At 46.8% G+C, this 18,970-nt stretch overlaps 10 protein-coding genes across 10 annotated transcripts; 5 read left to right on the forward strand and 5 right to left on the reverse strand.

Moving 5' to 3' along the window:
- Window positions 1–523: 523 nt before the first annotated feature.
- LY89DRAFT_723404 (uncharacterized protein) lies at window positions 524–1,841 on the forward strand. Its single transcript, XM_018218818.1, has 4 exons — window positions 524–967; window positions 1,024–1,350; window positions 1,405–1,527; window positions 1,605–1,841. Exons 1-4 carry the CDS (start codon window positions 608–610, stop codon window positions 1,692–1,694), a joined length of 900 nt encoding a protein of 299 aa, XP_018065212.1. The 5' UTR covers window positions 524–607; the 3' UTR covers window positions 1,695–1,841.
- A 494-nt stretch (window positions 1,842–2,335) lies between these two features.
- On the reverse strand, window positions 2,336–2,987 carry LY89DRAFT_689443 (uncharacterized protein; the record flags this gene model as incomplete). Its single annotated transcript, XM_018215908.1, has 2 exons — window positions 2,729–2,987; window positions 2,336–2,682 (listed from the first exon to the last, which is right to left on the reverse strand). Coding segments are annotated over exons 1-2 (236 nt in total), but the record flags the coding sequence as incomplete, so codon positions are not given.
- A 123-nt stretch (window positions 2,988–3,110) lies between these two features.
- Window positions 3,111–7,773, reverse strand: LY89DRAFT_689444 (vacuolar assembly protein-like protein). The gene is made up of 5 exons (XM_018215909.1): window positions 7,253–7,773; window positions 7,180–7,206; window positions 6,141–7,129; window positions 4,353–6,096; window positions 3,111–4,305 (listed from the first exon to the last, which is right to left on the reverse strand). The coding sequence occupies exons 1-5, from the start codon at window positions 7,508–7,510 to the stop codon at window positions 3,475–3,477; spliced, it is 3,849 nt and encodes a 1,282-aa protein (XP_018065214.1). The 5' UTR covers window positions 7,511–7,773; the 3' UTR covers window positions 3,111–3,474.
- On the forward strand, window positions 7,631–9,184 carry LY89DRAFT_251566 (DUF155-domain-containing protein). Its single transcript, XM_018206198.1, has 2 exons — window positions 7,631–8,456; window positions 8,505–9,184. Exons 1-2 carry the CDS (start codon window positions 7,750–7,752, stop codon window positions 9,034–9,036), a joined length of 1,239 nt encoding a protein of 412 aa, XP_018065215.1. The 5' UTR covers window positions 7,631–7,749; the 3' UTR covers window positions 9,037–9,184.
- Window positions 9,185–10,058, reverse strand: LY89DRAFT_251586 (uncharacterized protein). The gene has a single exon (XM_018206199.1). The coding sequence runs from the start codon at window positions 9,792–9,794 to the stop codon at window positions 9,333–9,335; it is 462 nt and encodes a 153-aa protein (XP_018065216.1). The 5' UTR covers window positions 9,795–10,058; the 3' UTR covers window positions 9,185–9,332.
- A 468-nt stretch (window positions 10,059–10,526) lies between these two features.
- On the forward strand, window positions 10,527–12,071 carry LY89DRAFT_595687 (MFS general substrate transporter; the record flags this gene model as incomplete). The annotated part of the gene is made up of 3 exons (XM_018209877.1): window positions 10,527–10,738; window positions 10,788–10,953; window positions 11,004–12,071. 3 exons carry the CDS (start codon window positions 10,527–10,529, stop codon window positions 12,069–12,071), a joined length of 1,446 nt encoding a protein of 481 aa, XP_018065217.1.
- Window positions 12,072–13,480: 1,409 nt separating this feature from the next.
- On the forward strand, window positions 13,481–13,780 carry LY89DRAFT_739848 (uncharacterized protein; the record flags this gene model as incomplete). The annotated part of the gene is made up of 1 exon (XM_018220513.1): window positions 13,481–13,780. The coding sequence occupies one exon, from the start codon at window positions 13,481–13,483 to the stop codon at window positions 13,778–13,780; it is 300 nt and encodes a 99-aa protein (XP_018065218.1).
- A 1,767-nt stretch (window positions 13,781–15,547) lies between these two features.
- On the forward strand, window positions 15,548–15,928 carry LY89DRAFT_557517 (uncharacterized protein; the record flags this gene model as incomplete). The annotated part of the gene is made up of 1 exon (XM_018208400.1): window positions 15,548–15,928. A coding segment is annotated over one exon (381 nt), but the record flags the coding sequence as incomplete, so codon positions are not given.
- A 296-nt stretch (window positions 15,929–16,224) lies between these two features.
- Window positions 16,225–17,283, reverse strand: LY89DRAFT_251649 (uncharacterized protein). The gene is made up of 2 exons (XM_018206201.1): window positions 17,147–17,283; window positions 16,225–17,086 (listed from the first exon to the last, which is right to left on the reverse strand). The coding sequence occupies exon 2, from the start codon at window positions 16,983–16,985 to the stop codon at window positions 16,344–16,346; it is 642 nt and encodes a 213-aa protein (XP_018065220.1). The 5' UTR covers window positions 16,986–17,086; window positions 17,147–17,283; the 3' UTR covers window positions 16,225–16,343.
- Window positions 17,252–18,060, reverse strand: LY89DRAFT_251644 (uncharacterized protein). Its single transcript, XM_018206200.1, has one exon. The coding sequence runs from the start codon at window positions 18,003–18,005 to the stop codon at window positions 17,340–17,342; it is 666 nt and encodes a 221-aa protein (XP_018065221.1). The 5' UTR covers window positions 18,006–18,060; the 3' UTR covers window positions 17,252–17,339.
- Window positions 18,061–18,970: the final 910 nt, after the last annotated feature.

Here is an 18,970-nt window from a genome sequence, read left to right on the forward strand (position 1 = left end):
ATGAGAACACTTTTTGGTGGCAAGTTTCCCTGTTGGACGTCCTCGGTATCATTACACAGATTTGAAACCGCACGATAGGGCCAATGAACATTTTCAGGAAAGTGCAGTGCCCCCCAAACAAAACTCAACGCCAAGAATTCCTTCTTGTAGGTGCGCTGAACTGGAAATGCAATTAAGCGAGCGGTAGGAATGGGAGCGAATGGGAGAGAATGGAAGCAAGTACCGGCGAAATAATTACTTGCTCAGAAATGCACTGCAATTGAAACATACACATAGATCCGAAGCAAAAGGTAATCTGAAATGTTACTGGCCTCCAGAAAGGATTCAGTGGCACTTAGAGAGCCTGGTGCCTTTTCAGAGGCCCAGCGGCAATTTGTGCCGGGGTCTACACTAAATCATGGTCCTGCGGAATATCCACCGGGGTCGAAATCCGAGTCGGACGTACTTAATTACGGGATGCGATAGGCGCTCCGCCTTTACTGTATGTTATGTTGGGCTGACTTTGGTACAGTCACGTTACTCGTACTTGAACAGGAAAATTCATGGCGCTTAGGTATATAGTTTCGTAACAACAACTTCTTTTCGTCAATCATCTCTAGCATCCGAGATGGCTGATCTTGTTACTCTCATTTCTCAATACGATATCCTCGAGCTGATGTCCCACCATCTTGCGGCACTCGACCTCCTTCGTCTGGCATCGACAAACTCGAATGTCTACAGCTTTATTCGCAAATCGGAACCCATCTTCGATCGCCTGAAACGAGTAACTTTATGCGACGGTCACGGTCTTAAAGCTCGTCAAGATTACAAAGGCATTTATGAATTGCCTATCTATGATGGCAAGAGTGCAGATGTCATGGGCAGAAAGATGCCTTTCGATGAAGAACTTGAGGTTCGGGTGTGGAACCGTACTTGTGATCCGACAAACGGGCTCCCCTGTCTCAAATGCGGCATCAATGTTTGTGAGGTTCGTTACTTTGCTGCTTTTCGCAAATCCGAGGTTCTGATTATCGTTTGACGTAGGAATGCCGATTTGTGCCCCGCGTTAAATTTATGCCCAATGAACGTGGTCGTCAGAAACAGCACTTCGCTTTCACTCCATATCCTATAACAACTTATGTTATGTGCTTCTGCACGGCCTGCGATGAGAAAGTCGAACGCGGTCTCCCATTTTCACTCTCCGAGTACTGTGACTGCGATCAGTACAAGCGCTGGATATGCCTCCCTTGCAAGGTCAAAGAAGAACAGATGAATATAGAGTATCTCAAGACAAGGACAAAGGTGATGCCTGGTGATGGTTCTCCGGAGGAAGGCACGTGGTTTAAAGAACGTTATGGGGAATACCTAGCGGTAAGCAAGATAATCATCTGATTTCGAAGGTCGAAATCCTTATTCAGCTAATAGATTTGGTGCCCTTGTGGAGAAAGAGCTCCTTATGGCGCAAATATTCGATGTTTGTGCTGCAAGAGGAGGCACAATTTAGACACGTGGAAGAGTAGTAGAGCATCCCTAACGCCATTTAATTCTGTAAACATTAACCTCCCAATTACACACTCTCAAGACCAAATCTATCTTCGGAATCTAGTTGATCTAATGTAGTTCAGGACCCTTGCTACCCTGGAATTGATTATGATGGTTGGGGAAATCAAATAATGTACCCAAGGATGGGCTATAAAGGGCCCATTGCTCCATGAGTAGCACGAGATTGAGAAATGAACAGAGCATAATGGTACTGTTCTGACCTGCGAGCCGAACAACGTCAATCTCGCAAGTGAGATGGATGGCTGGAGAAGTTAGTGTTTTATTGTTGTAGTCTCGAGTTCTGAAGCTTCAAATTCATGCAATCTACTCGCTTTGCCATCCCCTCACTCTATAGCATCCATAGAGTCCATTTCTAAATTCTTGGCACTCGCACACCCATAATCCATAATGCGGTCAAATACGGTCAAATGCGGTCAAATAGTACTGTACAACAAAGACGACACAAGCTGTTCTGCTCAGATTTTTGGCTCCAATAGTCATTTTTCGTCGAACGCTTCAAAGTTGGAATCCACTTAGGCCTTAGCATTCTTGATACTGAAATATCGAGACACCTCTAGTGATCACAACAGGCGGACTGCAAATACATCACAAGACCACGTTGTCGTTCCTTACCTTAGTACTCTTACCACTCAAGGTGGCGAGATGGAATAGCTACAAAATTCATATGTGTCTTAGTACCTTATGAAATTATCGGGTTTTATTGTGGCGGTAATTAGGAGTTGTTGCGATGAGAGTTGAGCGCCAAAGAGAAACACGCAAGATTCGCTTCAAGTCTTTTGACCTTAAAGTCAATCCCATGATGAAATCCATGCAATAAGTAAAGACTACCAGAAGCTCAAGTTTCCGAAGAAAGTTATTGCCCGTCATAGAAATTTCCTTTCTCAAAGCATGGCCCGTTCACTTCACCAACTCTCAGGCGCCCCAAAGCATCCTGCATTAAAGATCCCAATCCACCAACCATCCAGTATCAAAACCACCAACTGACTATCCATCCCCCAAAACCCATCACCAAAATCCTTGCTTCAACGTCCACCAATCCTAATTAGGCAAACAAACAATTGATCCCGTCGAATCATCACAATGCTCGCCTTCACCACACGATCCGGCTACCTCCCGATATCCACCATAAGCACAGACCCACTATTTCAATTAGCTTTAGGTTAGGTAAGAGGTAGTGAGTACTTACGAAGGAGACATCGCCTGGGGCACACTCGTATTGGCCGTAGGTGCAGGTTTGGCGGGAGGTGAGGGGGAGACTGGCTGCCGTGGTGAGGGAGGCGAAGAGGATCCAGAGGAGAGAGAGGAACAGGTGGAGGAAGTTCATTGTTGCTCTTGTTTTGGTTGAGATTGAGGTTGTTGGAAGCGTGGTTATTGGAGATGTAATTGTTTGTTGTTTGTTTGTGTTGTTGATGAAGATGGTTTTGTGTGGGAAGAGAAGTGGAGAGTTTGAGTCTTTAAGTAGCTGCTGAAGAGGGACTTGATCAAGAGCTCGTTTTGCGTGAGTTTACTTGTGGCGTGATCGCACTTGTACTAATAGCGTGAATATTTTACCGTAGTGAGAGATTCTCGTTTGAAAGATTTAATATTTTACTAAAGAAAACAAAAGTATCGTTTTGTTTGGCATGTCCACTCTGCTTTGAGCAACTTTGTGGCCAAAGTAGCCAATCAACCAGTCAGTTGGTCCGTCATCAGCTGAGGGCCATGAGCCGATCGGCCTACTTAGGAACTTTTTAGAGTCTTTTAACGGATGAGGGAAGCTCATCGGTCGTTGCTGATCGGCTGTATGGCCACTCTGAATCTCAATGTCCCAGAGTAGAAGCAATATCGTTTCCTTACCATCCTTTTCACTCGCATCCTGACACAACGAACGAAGAGCATACAATAATACATTTGAAGACATCGCTCCCATTGATTTCACCCAATTATCTGATCTTACACCTCTTTCCTTGCACAAACCGGACATCCATCTCTGATCCTATCCCGCATCAACCTCGCATGAGTGACCTTCGCACTAACGCTATGTACCGCACTCCACTCTCCATTCTCATCCAACTCAGGTGGTGTAGGCGGCCTCTCTTCCTCACCCTCATGTTCATAGCTGAGCAAATGGCTCAGATGAAAGACGTGGCCACAGGCAAATCCTACAAGAGTCTCCGTTTCATGATCCGAAAAGGCTTCGTGGCACCCTACACAGTGACCCGGTGCTGGAGGCGGCCGTTTATGAGCGTGGTCAGCGAAGTCCTTTGCAACTTGAGGTGCAGAAGTGTCTTCTGTGTTTGTTGGGACGTCTGAGGATTCGACATCTACGTGATCACCTTCTTTATGCACGACGTCGAACTTGACGCCCTTTCGTTGGCCCGAGCGAAGAGTGTTCTGTGCCAATGCTACTTCGCCCCTTAGAACTCTCGCAACACCATCGCTGATGCTGTGTTGGATTTCGTACTCTTTGATCATGCGACTCAGTCCTTCTCGTAGACCTTCGATCTCAAGACCTTCAGGGATCCGGCGGACGAGAGTTATGGGATTGATGGACGTGCCAACTTCTTCTAGCAAACCACGTATGAAGCGGGGTTTGTCCATAGAGTAGTCAAGAAGGTCTTCCCACAAGTCAGCATCGTCTTGCTCTTTAGCGAAGGCGATGGCTTGTGAGACATCAGCAAGGCGGTCGATAATGAGAGTTAGAGCCCGTTTCGTTTGACCAGTCTTGGAGTAGAGATAGACCAATTCAGGAATGTAATCTCGTTCTTCACATTCTTGGGTGGCCTACATAGCGGTTAGCAATTGCGAAATAATGAAAACATCGGCTTTACCTTTTCGAACGTGTAGAACGTCGACGACTTGAGAAAGTCCATCAGTAGCTCCCGATCATGAAGGGCAAAGAGGTGTACTGCAAGATCTGCAAAGTCGTCGACCAGAGCTTTACTCTCCGAGATCAGTTTGTCTCGATTTTCACCTTGATGCTCTTCAATACCATCCCCTCGCCACAAAGAGCTAATATAAAAGAATAGATAAAGAGTCATGTTCTTCTCCTGCAGTTGGCTCACCACAACCTGAGGGCTAACGAGGCCATGTTGTGCTTCATTTACCAGGAGAGAAATTGCTTCAAAAGTCAGTTCGCGAAGTTCTTCCTTGGGCGCTGTCCGTTTCTGCTCATTTGATACTCGAAGCATGATGAGCCCAGGAATATCATCAGCCACAGCGTCAACCAAATGATAACCTTTGATCAACGACATCGCAGTATCTGCGTCTTGAAGGCGAATGTAGCATTTCAGCGCTTCCCGGGGTCGCCCACCAGCAACGTGAAGTTTACCCAAACTCTCCATGACAATGCGCCAGTCTCTTCCGGCGACGCCGTCTTCGACGCTATCTTCACGAACATCTCGATATTTGAGCTGATTCTCAAGGACTGTTGTGACACTCTTGATATCGAACAAATCAGGAGACCATTGATCCAGCAGCTCTCGTACCCTTGGTCGATTGCGCGCGATGTAATGTCCGAGGATGACTTCGTAGATTTCCGACTTCAACGGTGGACGCATTTGTGTTGTTGGTATATAATTGGTGATCTCGTCAAATTTGCTCGCTCCAACGAAAGTGTAGACGTAGTCCTCCCACTGCTGTGGAGTTCCCAGAACTCTCCCGCAAACTTTGCCAGCAGTCGTCCAATCGTCAGCTTTGATCAGTTGCTGAATCCAGAGTTCGCCCACACGGCGTTTCTCCTTTTCCACAGCAGAATTGATTAACCTGCTGGCTGAATCCACTGTTGAAGTGCCATCGTCGTAGAAGTCATCACTGCTTGCTTGAGCTCGGTCTGGAGTAGCAGGACCAATTTCTGCGAGCTTTTCGGGTGAAGACGATATTACCTCGGGATGATTGTCAATCAGCTCCCAAGCTTCCTTGTACTTCTCTTGCTCCAAAAGCCAAGTCAAATGATCGGCAAGATCTCTCTTTGTAGCGAGAATGCAGTCATATGGACTGTGAATGAAGATTTTCATTCCTTGGGCTGACAGATGTGGGTGGACGTTGGGATTTCGCTGTCCAGGCCTCTTTCCCAAGGCACTACTCGTAGCGCTTCCTCCCGCAGGAGGATTCGAATTTCCGCTACCATTACTGCGAGTACTTGCAGCAGAACTGAGCAGTGCAGTAGCATTAATGGTCGAGTTCCACATCCCACTGCCCATTGCCGTCAAAGTCTCAAGCGTTCCACGAGACGTGTGTCGACTTGAAACTTTTCGCGGAGCAGGCAAAACTCCCAAATGATAATCTGTTGCAGACAGTCTCTCAAACCGGCTGACAGTCAATGTATCTGTATCGACTTCCTGGGAAGTATTCAAATCAATCAGTCGAAGCTCGGGTGAGAGGGCATTCTGCCGTCGACGTATGCCTCCTTGCGGTTCGCTACTGCTTGTGGAGGCTGTCGACGCCTTGGACTTGTGTTTCTTTGAGGGCTTTTTCTCCACTTCCTCTTCCTCGTCTGGGGTGATATAAGCAAGTACAAGAAGCAAAGTCGGGGTATATAATGACAATCCAGAAATAATGCAATCAACACGTAAACTGGAAACATCAGCCAAGCTCAGTCCTGGTGGCCGGTAACTTACATTTTGATGATCTCGGGCCAACCCACTGACCGTTCTCCAACGTTCTTTCCAACGCCCACTCCGCCAGGATGGACGTTGATAATCCAGATGGTGCCACCCCATCCGACCAGGAGCTTCTCAATTCGCATACTATTCTTCGATGCTTGTTGTCGCAATTTTGCCGTGGCTGGTGATGAAATGCCACTCTCGCGCAATTTGTCGTCTTCATCGGTCTCGAGACTCTTTTCATCAATCCACTCCACACGGCCTTTCCATACAGTGGCCATCTCCTCCCAGCCGTTATCTTGCGGCCGGTCAATGTGACCTATCCTCTTCCAGGCAGAGTCAGCATCAGCACTGTCCAGGTGCAAGTTTGACCGCATAATCTTGACCCCATGTTCGTTGATCCAGGCAACATATCTCCCAGACAGAGACCATTTAATGGTACTAATAGTGCCTTCGCCGGAATGAAGAACAGTGTCCTTTCCAACATTACCACTGAGACCAATCGTTCCAAGCCACCCAGATGCAGTTGCTGCTGCTGATCCAGTCGTCGTAGAAGTTGAATTAGTGCCTGCTCGCCCACCAACAGTCAGAACTAAGTTTCCTGCCAGCCCACCAGAAATATATGCTCGATCATTCTTGTAGTCAGGCGAAAGAGCCACTGCTTGAACAGGTCTGGCAAAGTTTCGCAACTGGACATCTTTTATATCCACCAGTGAGGCCACGCAGACATTGCCATCTATTGAAGAAGTTGCAATGTATATAGCATTTGAAGGCGTGTTTGGGACAACTTGCGCTTGTGGAGTTCGGGGAGATTGTTTCGAAGAGGTTGAAGCTACAGTAGGTGTCCTTTGTGGTGTCTTGGCCTGTGGTGCGACTCGCGCGACTCCTTCAGGAAGGCCATTGGGGAGAGGCGGGGGAAATGGTGATATGGAGATGGCGGAGACGGAGGCAGTGTGGGCATGGTAGACTCGCAGAGATTGGAATGATGGTAGAGACAACACATGCTATAGAGTATTAGAGCTTACTTCAAGGAAAAGGGAGCGAGGAAGCTTACAATATTGCCGTTGTGTGTCCCAATAACCTGTCTTTGGTCAGCCCTTTCTGCAGAATGCAGCTCCAGAACATACCATCTTGTCGCCGCCGACGAGGAAGGTACTTGTCGCATCTCCATTTCGATATAAAGGGCCCAGATGACTTGTTAATCGGGCGTATTTCAGCTTGGGTTCGTCCTCGGGCTCATCGTCGTCTGCCTCATCTTCTGCTTCGCTCTCTTCACTCTCCTCCTCTTCCTCCTCTTCGTTATCCTCTGTCGTTGCTTCATCGCGACTATCTTCTATATCTTTCGCGTCTTTCGTGTCGCCTTGATCCTCAGAGCCCTCAGCCATGTCGGCGTTCTGTTCTGATTACATCTGGTGTTGTTGGCAAGGGTAGCTTTATCGTCGACGACGTCAATCGGAGCTTCAGCCTAGCGAAGCTGTTGATCTCGGCTCGGCTCGGCAGGTATCATGCATCTCAATATTTTCTCTTGGGGTAACAAAGTTTATTAATCACAATGGAAATTGTTCCTGCAACGACATTTGCTTTTTTGAATCTCTAAAACTCTTCCTCGACTTTCTACGATATCATGCAGAGCTTCTCACGACAGCTAGCATGTCCTACCGCGCGTCGAATATTAAATAATGGCATTCCGCGTCCTCTGGCTTTTCGATACATCCACGCCACTCCAGCAGCTCAGGCACCACGAAAGAGGAACTTCTTCTCGTCCAATGCTGCACTTCAGCAAGAAGGTGTATCTGCCGATGCGGTCGCGGATCTGCCACCGGCTCAGAAACGAAAACCTGTGCGTTCACCAGCGGGAAAGACTTCCCTTCGAAGAGTAGCAGTCGAGGCGCAGAGATCACGAGAGAGTACACAACGTCGAAAAGATGTAGTCTCAGGAAGCGAAGGAAGCAACAAGGTCACAGCTATATCAGTGGCAGATCAATTCGACATGGACGCAGTGGTACGGACTCTGCGGGCTCACGGTTTCTTGATTGACCCTGATGAGACGGGCTTCGAGTCGGATCAGGTCATACACACCCGAGGTGCAAATAATGGAGATATTTTCGTCTTTCCTTCGGGATCTCTGGTGGCATGGTCTTTGCCTGAAGATGTTGTGGCGGACTTGGCGACCAAGACATTACTTCCTGCAGCCATCAACCCACATATGGATCAGATGGAAACGGAAAATCTTGAATATGCAGAAGATCCAAAAAGGGAGAGCAGTAACATCAAAGGAGACGTCATTTTGCTTGGCACCAAGAAGCCCTCGCATGCTGAGCAGCAAACAGAGTAAGGAATACCTAATTGCTCGCGGGGTGTATACTGATTCAGTGCTAGCTCTCAAGTAGATACCACTCTTGCCAAGATTGCCTTCTCTTCGGGCTTGGCTAGGTCGACCAAACTAGCAGTGTTAGAGACAATGCTCAGCAAATACTCCGAATCAACGCGAACGATTCCGAAGATACTTGCTCGAGGCTCGAAATTGCCATTCGATCGTCGATTTATGTTACAAAAGACTGGCGAATTGCTAGAGCTTAGAGCACAATTAAACCACTACTCCGAACTCACAGACTCCTTGCCCGATCTGTTCTGGGACAGCAAACACGAATTGGGATTGGAAGGGTACTACGACCAAGTTGGCAGAGCTCTTGATGTTGGTGTGCGAATCAAGACTTTGAATGAGAAGATGGACTATGCTCAGGAGATTGCGACCATTTTACGGCAGACTATGAGCGAGAAGCATAGCATTTATCTCGAGTGGATCATTATCGTCCTAATTGCTGTCGAGGTATTATTTGGCCTTCGACATATATGGATCGAGAAGAAGAAGGAACGTGAAGAACGTGCAGCAAAGGCACAGAAAGAATGACGATCGACGATCGACTGTAACAACACAACTCATCTGGTGGCATGGCGTCCGAGGGGACTGGCATTTTTAGTGGCGTTTATAGAGACCTCACAACGATGGTCATTCGATCTAAGCAGGTCAGAGACTTTGATACATTCTCGGCGAGCTCGGACGAGCTACAGTAGCAGAATGTCCTTAGCATACTCCACGACTACAATCAGAACCTCTTATCTGAATTACTCCTTGGGTCTGGCGCTGCGGACCTGTTTTGGCTTTCTTTCCGTGCATTAGTCCTGAATCGCTCGATGCTAACAAGACTAGAGCATACCGGAATACCGAATACCGAATAGACTCCTTGAAGATACCGTACCTCTGGCCTCAAGTTTAGACCAGCGGGAGATTTGCACTGTCAAACAGTCATCAGCAGCTGAGCGAGCATTGATCCTGTCGATCGCCAGCCCCATGGAAATTCGAGGCGAGAAATTTAGGTTTAATCTAGCTATTTGATCCGGCATGAAGCTAGTCTTTGGCTGTCCATTCCCCGCACAATGGTTCCCCGGATCTCCACTGCGGCATCCTTTTAACTGGGTATTTTCCAGAATTTCTCGGGGATATCTCCCCAAGAAGGATTTAATTTGCTTGGCAATATCGTGCAGCAAGTTACGATGCATGCTTCGTATATCTCTCTGGCGAGCACAGAGCGAGCATATCGCGGCCCTTGATTCGAGTTGACGATATCTATGCCAGGATGGGGATATATTGCTTGCATGCTGAATCATTGTGGACCGAGGAGCATCGAGGTATTTTCTCCAAGAGGCATTTTGTTCATTAATTTCACGGCCTAAATTTCCATCCTTCACAGTAGTCGAAATCTCAACCAACCTTACCTTATGCACGCAATTACCATCACGTCGGATAGTGCACCAATTCGTCAACGATTGGTATAAAGTTTAGGTCGAAAGTAGTTCTTGTGTTGAGTCCAGACCGACTCCAAAGCCACACCTCGGCCTTGGCTCTTGTGCTAATTGGAGGCGAAAGGGATAGTTCCGCTTCCCGTCACCATTATTCCTTCACTTCACACCTTTCCTGTATTCTCTAAACAGCCTCGAAGTCACGTCCAGACCAGCAAGACGTTCACTGCTTACGGGATTCTGAAGTCTGGAAAACGCCATCTTGCTAGGTCTCTTGCTTCCTCTCCTCGTTAGCATTCAGTCTATAGTTTAATTGCACGATGGAGTATCACACCATATCGTTATCGTGACGATAGATAGGCTGGCAACACAAGGAACTTGGCGTTCTTGGTATGCATGGGGAATCTTGGGGGAGGCAAGGTTGCTTGCCTGGCTCAACATTCCCCGCATTGCCCAGCCCCAGATCAATGTCTGTATTTGAATTTATATCTATATAAGCTTATTGCCCCATCCAGATCTTCCGATAGATCAAGCAGTTCTCGTCTTTTTCTCTTCTTGAATCTCCTCTCTCTCCACATTATCGCTATTCTCTTGCCCATAATGTCCACTTCCGACCTCGATAAGGGTGGAGTCCAGCATATTGAACGCACCGTTTCCGAGGATCTCAACGATGCTCAAATCGCGGAATTCACTCCCCAGGAGCAAAAGAAGATCATTCATCGTATTGATCGACGACTCGTCACTACCCTTGGCATACTATACGCGTGCAGTTTGATGGATAGAACAAACTTAGGCGCTGCCAACATTGCTGGGTGAGTTGTATCACATACTCCTGCAGAAATCCTACTGACAGTCTCACAGAATGGCAAAGGGTTTAGATTTGATAGGCGCGAGATACAGTCTCATCGTGCTCATCTTCTTCATCCCATATGTCCTCTTCCAACCCCCTGCAACCGTTGTGCTGCGCAAAGTTGGACCTCGCAGATTCCTGTCGGCAATCACCCTTCTCTGGGGTGGCTGCATGATCGTTAGTACTACCCTGTAATCGAACACTGCCCACATATTAATACAAGTTAGGGATTTGGGTTCGTTAAGAAGTGGGATCAGATGCTCGGTCTTCGTGTCATACTTGGTGTTCTCGAAGCTGGTTTCTTCCCTGGCTGTGCATACCTCCTGTCCACTTGGTACACTCGATTCGAACTACAGAAACGAAATGCAGTGTTCTATCTCATTGGGAGTATGGCATCTGCCATCTCTGGCATTCTCGCCTACGGCATCATGCAGATGAACGGGCTCGGTGGCCTCGCCGGATGGCGCTGGATCTTCATCATGGAAGGTCTCATCACCTGCGTTTTTGGCGTCGCAGGTTATTTCCTCATCGTCGACTTCCCCGAATACGCAGCCAAGTCATGGCATTTCCTCAACGCCCGCGAATCAGCCTTCATCGTCGCACGCATTGAAAAGGATCGCCACGATGCTATCCCAGAACCCTTCCACATCACCAGCTACCTCAAAAACGCCCTCGACTCCAAAGTCTGGGCCTTCGCCTCTCTTTTCGGCCTCACCACGACCAACACCTACGCAATCGCTTACTTCCTCCCCGTCATTCTCCGCGAGGGAATGGGCTTCTCTATCGCAGAAGCTCAATGCCTTGTTGCTCCTCCTTATGTGGCTGCCGCGTTCGTCATGTACGGCTGCGCCGTCCTAGGAGATAAATACCACATCCGCGGCCCTATCGTAGCATTCAACGCCATCCTCGGCCTGATCGGGCTCCCTCTTCTCGGATATGCACACAATAACGGCGTGCGTTATTTCGGCGTCTTCCTCGCTACCATAGCAGGCAACGCGAATGTCCCGGCTGTCCTCACCTACCAAGCAAATAACATCAGAGGGCAGTGGAAGAGAGCCCTTTGCTCGGCTACCCTGGTGGGTTTTGGTGGTATTGGCGGGATTGTGGGATCAACGGTGTTTAGGGAGCAGGATGCGCCCAAGTATGGACCGGGGATTATGACGGTTATGATTGCTAATGCGCTTATTTTGGTTATTACGGCGCTGTTGAGTATTAAGTTCCACTTTGCTAATAAGAGAGCGGAGAGAGGTGGTAAGGTTATCGAGGGGCAGGCGGGCTTTAGGTATACTTTGTAAAGGGGGATTTTACTTGGTAACATGGAATAATGATGAATTGAGACTTCCACTAGAGACATTTTCGTGTCAGTGCCGCTTCCTCAATTTAATAATATTTCAGCGGAAAAGGGACTCTAGTCAAACGATAAAGAAAAGCCGTACCCCATACTGCGTTGAGGATGACATAGCGGAATGGGATGACTTCGTACGCGCCATTGAGAGCGAGTTTCAAGGGCAAAGCTTGCCTGAGAAAAATGAGGCTTGAAATACTTAAGTCTCGAAAATATAAAGTAGGCGGTACTCCATGCATTTATAGCTCTACCTGGCCGAAGACGACGAAAGACTTCCAATCCCACAGGTACCTAGGTATCACGAGTAGGTGTCACGTGCCAAAGACTTTCATTCGAGACCATTAGGAAAAATCTTATACTGCTTCTGAAATCTCGTTTTCAAGAAAATTTGATCCTTAATCTCGACCGAAGATGGTCTTTTCAAGTCAATTGAAGAGCCAACACGGATCAATCAATCAGTCGTTGCTTTCCGAATCTGGCTAAGTGACACCTCGCTTAAGTGGACATTTTAATAGGTCTGTCGCTGAGAAACTTCTTGTTCTTTCTTTCAATAATGTTTCCAGATTTCGAGTCTATTTCCTCCGCTTCTCTTCTTCGGTCTGTCCTCTCTTTGCCATTACATCAAGGTGCATATATGGCTCAAGCTTGGAGTTTCATCATCCTACCAAAGGGGAAGCCCATTGTTGGAAAACACACGTTCTCCAGGGGTATTGGCTTGTGATATTGTTTCGATTTGATGGTAATTCTCCGGGATCTCCTCCCCGCAGCAGATCAGTGACTGCCGTGTACCCTGGGGTAAATCTGGGGTAAAGCCCTTGCAACCCTATTTTGCCTGAACAATTTGTCTCCGGTTCTGGAGGTTTCCCGCTGCGATACATCGGATCATCAAAGCGTTTCCAGGTTCAGATTATGTTCGCCGAAAACATAGACGATCTGCAGGTACCAAACTATAGCACAACCGTCCGCTCCGAGATTTGCATCAAGGCTAAAGTTGTATGGGTTTCGTACCTCATCTCCTCGCTATCCCCGCTACTTGGTACGACTTCAAAATCTTCAGCCAAAATATGGATTGTTTGATGTAAAGTACAACCTTGATAACCATATTGCACATATGCGTCACGTATCTTGGTATTAATTTTGTTCTTCTCTTCCAAGTGGGTACTTTGTAAACATGTGCAGCCACGTTACAGCCGCATTAATTGTTGTAGCAGAACTAAACTTATCCCAGTGGATGTGCGCGCATTTGTTCATCCGAAGAATATTAAAGTCAAGCCATCATCCCATTTCTGCTTCATTTTGCTTCACGACCACCACTTCCACCTCCAGCATCTCTCATCGTTTCGAACCCGCATCATCAACATGCTTTTCAACGCCCCAAAGCTCGCTTTGCTCGCTCTCATCTCGTCGGTCTCCGCACAAGCAGGCTTGAACTGTAGCGTCAAGGGGTACGATACTGGCAAACACCCAGCCTACTACGTCAACAGCACAATCACGACGCCCGCCGCGTGCAAAGCATACTGTGCCGCCAGCGTCGCGAGCAAATGCTCTAGCTTCGCAGTTGGAGGTGGATGCTTGCTGTATAATGTTACGGTCAACGGCAATGTCAATCCTATGAACACCAGCACGTTCACCTTTTATGACGAAGCCTGCACAGTCTAGTTCCTGTGATCTTCTTCCAACTTGGTGCGTAAATTACGCCATCGTTTCTTGCTCTGAAGTATCTTGCTAATATTAGCTACAGCTAGGATGAACAACACCAAAGATGGACACGTTAATTGAGGAAGATTGGGCGGCGCTGGCAAAATTGGTGCAGGGACGACTTGTACATAACATGCTCGGAAAAGTTGTATATACAGTCACTATGGTTTATACATTTCTGCCATTCCCAAATGCTTAAATGCTTGTGTCAAGTATTTACAACAGGACTCTGACAGCGGAATTTCCTAGGCTGGGATCTTGTGCAAGTTTCTATGACCTACAATGCTATTATCCAATTTTCCGACCTTCTTACTTTTGCAACCGTCTTTTAACTTGAAACTTTAGCAAACTACCACGCGTTTACTTTTGCTTACAATATATCGAACTTATTAATAAATCGCTTTCTTTTTTAAAAAAAAATTCTTTCTTTTTTAATATTAAATTCACATTTCATATTGAGGCTCACGCGATAAGTATTCTCCTTGAGAGAAGTCCATATCAAAAGCAGCGGAAATATGATTGCAAACACGGTGGCGGACCTCAACCTCTCTCTGACATTTCATGGTGCGGTCGTAAGGCGATTTCAGCATCCATATGATCTGTCGACAATAACAGCGCGCAAAAAAGTCGGCCAGAAATGGGGTGACGCCAAATACGAAGACCACGATGAGCACCTATCCACATGTCAAGATATACGCAGCTTTCTGTCACCTTTCTAGTCCTAAGTAATTCATCTAGTCCCGAAATAACACACTGGAGCATTCTTGTCTTGATTTCTGTGATGTTCAACGCGGTATGGCGTGTCAACCCTATCTTTTCAGCTAGACAGTGATTCTTACGGTTGAAAAAGGTGCCAAAATACTACTTAGATCAAGATGGAACAATTGAAGAACGAACTGAAGCTCGAGAAAGGTTCGTATTTTCCCCCTTAGGATGTTCGCTTAATGAAGGAACCGGATCCGAACGCTTCTATAATCGAGATGTTAGATCCGACCTCTTGCTCAGATGCACTTTAATACCGAGATCGACGCGAAGCTCTCAATCTCGTCTTAGCTTCCATCGACAAGATGAGAAGTTTGTCGCGCGAGACTGTCGCTACGATTGAAAACCGAGCTTCGCTCGCTTGGTCTTCGGTTTTCCTTCCGAGCACATATGCTTGCCGAATAAGGTGGGTCTACATTCTGGGCTCGGAATTTCCGCTGTAGGTTCCAATTCAGGATCCGAATCAAATTGCGGTTTTCGTTTCGAGGACTGTGAATGAATTGGCATTTCAGAGTTGAGATTTCAAGCTTGCGCCCGCACCTCCTTTTCTCTGTAAATACACGTACAGATAGACATAGCACTGCATGACTGGCCCATCTCGAAACCTATCAGAACCAACATTGTCGTCTTGCTACACTTCAATATGACTGCGTAAGTACAAGCTTCCTCATATATGTCCAGATCTAGTCGCTAACATCTCCTTCCCAAAGTCCCGCGGCAATCTCTGCCTCTCTCCTGGGCCGATATTCAGCGGACTCAGAGCAACCTCGAGACGCTTCTGACTATTATTGCGGCGAATATGAAAGTGAAAAGATGGACGATGACGACGGCATGAGACCTCGCAGTCAAGTGCGAGTAGCGCTTTCGATGTCTCTGAAATTCACCGTGGTCTGCTTTGCACTTTGGGGTCTGCGTGACATAGTGGAGCGTACAGTCCTCGTTCCACGGTCAAACCCCGACTTGCGCTGTTGGTGCGGAACTTCAGATGCAGAAGCTATAGCTATGGGTTGCAAATATGATCACTTGGCAGTTGATTGGCTTCCTCCTCATTGCATAGATGAGGAGCTGACAGCTGAGTTTGACCGTGCAGGTCCAGGTCCTCTTGGTGCCTGGGATTATTATGCAGATCGTAATGGTACAGTGCGACTGAGCGACACGATCATCGACCAGTACGCTATGGCAGCCACAAATTATTATACCACTGTTGAATGGCACATGGCTCACTGCATATACGTATGGCGGAAACAGTTCAGAACAAAGTTTACTGGGAAGATTGTAGAGCCATGGAATGATAAGGAGGAACATATCATGCACTGTGGAGGTTATTTCACGCGCAAAAGCAATTTATTATCAGAGATTGATACCACGATCCCCGGTACTGATAGACATCCTCGGCGCTGAAAGTTTTGTCCCGTGCGGGATGTGACATCTTCGACTGAGATGCGAATGTCGATTGTGAAGAAACGTGTACTTGAGACTCTTGTAAATAAAAGAAATGTATACCTGTATTCCTGTCTAATAGCATGGCTAGCTCTAAATTCTTTAACAAATCAGTCCTGGTAGATCTCAAGTCACTGATCGTCAGATATTTATACCCAAATGGGGAATGGTGTTTGAGGACCAAATGAAATCTTCACTTTGTGATCACCGGATTGTGCAAGACCTGTATATGATCACGATCCTGTTCGTAAGCTAACAATTCCAATTCAATACGTGCGTCCATCGGAACAGCGCATTTATGATTTTCAAGGTAGAGCAAACATTAGCATCCATCATCCACCAAGAAGCTTTCGGGTGCTGCACCGAGCCTCGATGCTATAGCAGCGGCTATAAACGACGCAAAAACGCTCCCACAAAGTGACCACCGAATCCCTTTAATCGGCGTCACATCACCCGTCTCGCCCAAGAACCAGAATAGACCCGCGTAAAAGACCATGGCAAGGATCTGAGGTGCAGCGATCGAAATGTTATTCACGCCTTGAATGATTCCGACAGCATCGATAATTCTCGTGTCCGACTCCTCAGGGCTTAAAGTTTCCAAGTTGATTAGCAAGAATGGAATCCACTGATTGACGGCAAAGCTGAATCCTGTCAAGCCAACTAGAATGATTACTTGTTCTCTTGACTCCGCAGACAGAATTCCCACAAGGCTGAATGAGTACAAAAGTTGGGATGTAACCCAGACATTTCGATAGTTCAACCACGGAAAGGTAAACTTCTGAGTAGAGCATGGCTCCCCCTGCAACGATCGATAAAGCTTGTAGCTTTGGGCGGAGTAGAGTTGAAATAACAAGGGAAGCAGAATACTCGTTAGTAGTGCGAGGGAGGCTTGAAAGAGTAGGGCACGAGAGCCATCGCGTTCTAAACTCTTGAAATTATCCTTTGGCGAGCCGATTGACTTCATCGTCTCAGCATGATAGGGTATCCCTTCAGTGTCTGCTCAGGATTAGATATGAATAATACTGGAACGCAGAGATATAGCAAATACCGAGACTACCAACGTAACTGGAGTAAATGAATTAGTAAAATGGGACGATAGCCATTATTGTTCTTGGGATTTCATACCTGCTTATGTACAACATATATGGAAACCATGCGAACCAGGAAAAGAATTGAACGGCCTGTATCTTCAAAATCTCAGGAGAAAGCGAAGCAGATAATTGCCTGGCTTGCGATATGATCTGACTTAGCAGTCTTTCTTGGGTTGCAGAATCATGCTCCGCGGGTGACTCTTCGGTGATACCAGCGCTTGTGATGCTCACTGTTGCTCTATAAAAACAGCTTGTTGTTTGTCCTTTCCCTTCGCGTACAGATTTTTCATATCTATCATCATAACTTTGCGAGAAACCTGTTTTGTAGTGGGCGAAAGAAAGGATATTAAGTCGCGAGTTTCGGGTTGATCGACAAGAGAGAAGGAGAGGTTGTTTTTTAGGATGAAAGCTAAAAGCAGTACGCGGTATCGTTCGTCATGAGATTGTTGTTCGACAGGTTTTTCGGATGGTAACTGATCGCTTTTCTTAGTGCGTTGAGTAACGTCTAAGACTTCTACAGCTGTAACAGGAACTCGAGGGTGATACTTCTTGTAGTGGGAGCGATAATTATTGGTAGACTGTAGCCCTCGATCGACTAGTTTGGGAGGAAAGTCGTGGCATCCAGGATAGCCACAACTTATCGTCATTTTGGTGTGATCAGGCTCAAAAGTCGTACGAACATAAAGAGGATTAGTTCCTTTAAACATAAACGCTCCAGAGGGCTTGAGGGGAGGGCACTTCTTCTTAGGACGCGCATGAGGTGGGAGAGTTGGTTGGTTTTCGTCCGACCTCGTAGGCGCTCTACCACGCTTTAGAGAAGTCTCTGGACGACCAGGAAAGAGCGTACGCCTTGTAGGCAGAGCTGGAAAGGATACAGAAGGTTGATACGACATGTTGAGGACGTGTAGGGCTAATATGGTTGATAAAACTATTAATGGAAGTGAGTTATAGCGTTTGAAGTTTCTGCATTATGACACCGCACTAGTAAATTTGGAGGATTTTCATTGGCTACAGGTCACATGTAGGTCACGTTTCCCGATTACTCAAGTAATCGATTAATTGAGGTTATTTTGGCCGATATATTAATCGATTATAATCGTATACTCGATACGATTCTGATTAGCGCCGATTATTTTCCGGAAATATCGACGCCCAAGCCTGATAGAAAGTACATACTGTGCTGAAGGCAAACTGGAAGGAAAATGCCATTTGCAATCGTTGATTTTGTTAGCGGGTGAGTATGGAGGGGAAGATTGAAAGAGACTTACCCACAAAGGCTGATCGTGATAGTAATGATGCGTAGTAGATTGGAATGAATATCTGGATAGATCATAGAGAGAACGCCGTGGAAGAAGTCGTGATTTCTAGCAAAGCGATTTTTTCCACGATCAAAGTTTGTGGCGATTCGAGACCTCGAATTTCGCAAGATCGTTAAACGATGTGAGATATCTTCGACATCATCTTCGGAGCGGCTGCTCATCAATTCGCTGATCTCGAACATGGGGACCTGGACTGTGATTCTCTGGGTTGAAATTCGTTTGAAGAATTGCAAACTACACTCGTACTGTCTTTTGATGGTGTCAGCTGCAGGTCTTGAATAGAAGATGGAGAGGCGGTGTGAAAACATGCAAGGGAGGGTATATTCCAACTAATTCGTCAAATTTTCCATTCATGATTGCATCGACTGCTTTTCGTCGATAAAGTATGGGCTACATGATAGGTCGACCCTCCAAATACTGATTTCGTATCAGAATCCTAGGCTTACGTCGGAACTTGAACCATGGCTTGACTTGGCATCGCCCCTGTGCTGCGGCAGCCTGGAGGGAAGTATCCACAGAATTTGCGACTTAGAGGCGTA

Source organism: Mollisia scopiformis, assembly GCF_001500285.1.
Source record: "Mollisia scopiformis unplaced genomic scaffold LY89scaffold_25, whole genome shotgun sequence".
Lineage (NCBI taxonomy): Eukaryota > Fungi > Ascomycota > Leotiomycetes > Helotiales > Mollisiaceae > Mollisia > Mollisia scopiformis.

Coding starts and splice junctions, on each gene's coding strand:
- LY89DRAFT_723404 (XM_018218818.1), top strand. CDS start 608: ATGGCTGATCTTGTTACTCTCATTTCTCAATACGATATCCTCGAGCTG. Junction 968..1,023: donor GCGGCATCAATGTTTGTGAG/GTTCGTTACTTT, acceptor CGTTTGACGTAG/GAATGCCGATTTGTGCCCCG. Junction 1,351..1,404: donor GTTATGGGGAATACCTAGCG/GTAAGCAAGATA, acceptor TTCAGCTAATAG/ATTTGGTGCCCTTGTGGAGA.
- LY89DRAFT_251649 (XM_018206201.1), bottom strand. CDS start 16,985: ATGAAGTCAATCGGCTCGCCAAAGGATAATTTCAAGAGTTTAGAACGC.
- LY89DRAFT_251644 (XM_018206200.1), bottom strand. CDS start 18,005: ATGTCGTATCAACCTTCTGTATCCTTTCCAGCTCTGCCTACAAGGCGT.
- LY89DRAFT_251586 (XM_018206199.1), bottom strand. CDS start 9,794: ATGATTCAGCATGCAAGCAATATATCCCCATCCTGGCATAGATATCGT.
- LY89DRAFT_689444 (XM_018215909.1), bottom strand. CDS start 7,510: ATGGCTGAGGGCTCTGAGGATCAAGGCGACACGAAAGACGCGAAAGAT. Junction 6,097..6,140: donor TGGCCCGAGATCATCAAAAT/GTAAGTTACCGG, acceptor TGATGTTTCCAG/TTTACGTGTTGATTGCATTA. Junction 4,306..4,352: donor CGTTCTACACGTTCGAAAAG/GTAAAGCCGATG, acceptor ACCGCTATGTAG/GCCACCCAAGAATGTGAAGA.
- LY89DRAFT_251566 (XM_018206198.1), top strand. CDS start 7,750: ATGCAGAGCTTCTCACGACAGCTAGCATGTCCTACCGCGCGTCGAATA. Junction 8,457..8,504: donor CATGCTGAGCAGCAAACAGA/GTAAGGAATACC, acceptor ATTCAGTGCTAG/CTCTCAAGTAGATACCACTC.